At 40.2% G+C, this 2,840-nt stretch overlaps 1 protein-coding gene across 2 annotated transcripts in view; it reads right to left on the bottom strand.

Annotated features, from left to right (window-relative positions):
• The window catches only part of pdk3a (pyruvate dehydrogenase kinase, isozyme 3a), a gene marked incomplete at its 5' end in the record, with an annotated part of 12,808 nt that extends 10,627 nt beyond the window's left edge, over nt 1-2,181 (bottom strand). For both annotated transcript variants that reach the window (XM_014018779.1, XM_014018780.1), the window contains 4 exon segments: nt 329-418; nt 532-716; nt 1,867-1,938; nt 2,040-2,181. In XM_014018779.1, the coding sequence (XP_013874233.1) occupies nt 329-418; nt 532-716; nt 1,867-1,938; nt 2,040-2,181 (489 nt within the window).
• Nucleotides 2,182-2,840: the final 659 nt, after the last annotated feature.

The raw sequence follows: 2,840 nt of genomic DNA on the forward strand, positions 1-2,840 counted from the left end.
TTATTATTATTATCATTATCATCATCATCATCCCTGGTTTGGAGCTGAGGTCTTTCTGTGTGGAGTTTGTATGTTTTACTGGTGCTTGCGTGGATTTTCTCCAGGTGCTCCGGKTTSCCCCACACCCCCAAAAACGTGTACAATAGGTTGCCTTCAGGCCCAGGCCTCCCTTGAAAAAGAGATCTGAGATCTCAATGGGACTTGCCTGGTTAATAAACAGTAAATTATGCAGAGATCAAAAATGTAAACTGAAATATGCAGAACACAAAAAAAAAATGACACTAAACTCTTGTTTAATAACATTTTATCCAACTCCTAATAAACCCACCTCTGACGACTTCTGAGACGTTGCAGTTGGGGTCGATGCTGCCGATGTGTTTCGGATGGGCTGGGTTGGTGTCGTTACCGAACAGGAGAGCTGAACACACACACACAGAAAGAAAACGGTTACATAAAAAAAACACACACACACACACACAGACACACACAGGAGGAGGTTTGGAAAGGAAGCGACGCTCCGGTGAGACTCACTGTGCTGGTTGATGAGCATGCGGAACGAGATGCGGTTGGTGTAGAAGCGGTCGAGGAAGTACTGGATGTTGCTGCTGCTGAACGGGTCGAAGCCAAACTTCTCCTTGTACTCGATGACCCCCTGAGCCATGGTGGGAACCACGTCGTTGTGACGGTTCCGGATCTCAATCAGGAGCTCCAGAAAACTGGGGGGATTAAAAAAAACTGAGTTGTAGCCAATATTGTTTTTGTCATGTTGATCAATCAACTTTATTTATCATTTCTGATCAGACAGTAAGCTGACAGGAGAGATGGAAAAAACCAGCATCCCTGTACTCCTCCAGGCTGGCATGAGGTTAAAATTATTTCATCTCTGAAGTCCTCAGCCTCCTCCGGTCAGGATAGAGTGCCAAAATGTAAAAATGAGCCCTTTAAAACCAGCTTTGTTCCTGTTAATTCAATTTAGCATAGTTTTAATATTGATTACTTTGTTAGACTTTTATCTTGTCTTATCTTGTTTTAGTGGGTTTTATTTCATCTTATTGGGTTTTATTTTCCCTGATGTAATTTTGTCTTATCTTTTTTTTTAAGAGACTTATTATGATTTTTAGGTTAGGAGTTGTAATTATTCATATACTGAGCACCTGGTCACTTTTTAATCATGGGCCGTGGAGACAACCATGTCTGTGTTGAGTATAAAAATCCCCAGAACAAGTCTATTAGAATAGTTAGAACTCTATAAATCTCCCAATTATATGTTAAGGGCTTTTATTTTTGTTTTTTATTTGTGTTTTAAATGTTTGAAATGTGTTTTTGTGTGAATGTGTTTTATGGCTGGAGAGCCAAAGGAAAATTTCCACCTTGGTGGACAATAATGGTTTACCTATTTACTATAACTCAGCGCTTCTTGATTTTTTTTCTTTTCAAAATAAAAGTTTGTAACTTTTCACTTTACTCTTTTGTTATTTTGATAAACWGTGACTCACTTCACTGTAATCAAATCTATAAATAAAGTTGACTGATTGATCGATGTGGCAGCCATCTTGAATCAGGTTTACTCACAAAGTTAATCCGCTGTAAATCCATTTAATTAGTAAGATATTTTGCTAACAGACAGGCGATGAAAGGATGGATTAATAATGACCACATTGTTATTTAGAGAATGTCAGTGAGGGATGAGTATTTCTATCAAAGCCCAGAGAAAGCAACTATAAATCATTAAATCTTAATTCTTTAGSAGCAGGTTGAACAATTCTTGGAAGTCGGTCGTCCGCGCAGATAGACCAGTCCAAATTCCTGTCTGTGTTTATCTGACGGGGGCATTGTTTTGGGTGTAAACACAGGGTTTTCACTCACTCGTTCAGAGTGTGAGGGTCCTCCGGCTTCTTGTTCTCGAACTCCAGCAGCTCCACGAAGCTCTGCATGTACCTTAACAAGGCAACCGGGGAGGGGGTCAAAGTTGGCTTTTACACACACAAACCATAAACCCGATTTGTCTTGGCGGCGGTCCAGAGAAAAACCCTTCTTACCATTTCTGAACGAGCCTGACGGAGGGCTGACTCAGCAGGTTGTCGGGCAGGAGGTTGACTTCTCTCATGGTGTTGGCCAGCCGCACCGGCAGCTCCTTACGCAGGAACATGTAGGAGGTTTTCTCGCACGCATTCTCCCTCCCTCCAGGACACAGAAAACAACGTTTTTACATAACGAATCAACGACATGACAACGTAAAAGAATCTGAAGTGACAGACGTTTAAGAACGAACATCTCCTGCCGTAAAATGACTCAGAAATCCAACAAAACAAAGAACCAAAACTCACTAACTAAAAACCTGCTGATCTCGTCCCGTCCTCACCGTCTGCCATCGTAAACATGAACACATAATGTAAACTGGGCTCACTCAGGAGGCAAGATAAGACCAGACTAAATAGAAGTAATTATTGTTTTTCGCTGATTACGCTGTTTTTATGATCTTTTGTTGCAAAAAATAGAAACTATGAGTTCAATTAATTACATCCTACCCCACAGGTGGATCGTAAATGTTATCAGCTACAAACGTTGAAAGGTGTGAAGCTATATGAATTGCTGTTTGACAGAGTTGTAAAGTAACTAAGTACAAATACTTTGTTACTGTACTTAAAGGCACAGTGTGTAGGATTTTGTCAATTCTTTTAGCCAAAATTGAGATAATCACTAATGACAATAATAAAAAAAACATGTCTAATCATTGCAGACAAAGACCTTGTTTTATTATTTTTACCTTATAAAAAGCTGTTTATATCTCCATGGTCGCGGGTCGTGCAGCCATCTCGCACCACCATCTTGTCTACGAA

This window comes from Austrofundulus limnaeus, unplaced genomic scaffold (assembly GCF_001266775.1).
Source record: "Austrofundulus limnaeus strain Quisiro unplaced genomic scaffold, Austrofundulus_limnaeus-1.0 Scaffold201, whole genome shotgun sequence".
NCBI lineage: Eukaryota > Metazoa > Chordata > Actinopteri > Cyprinodontiformes > Rivulidae > Austrofundulus > Austrofundulus limnaeus.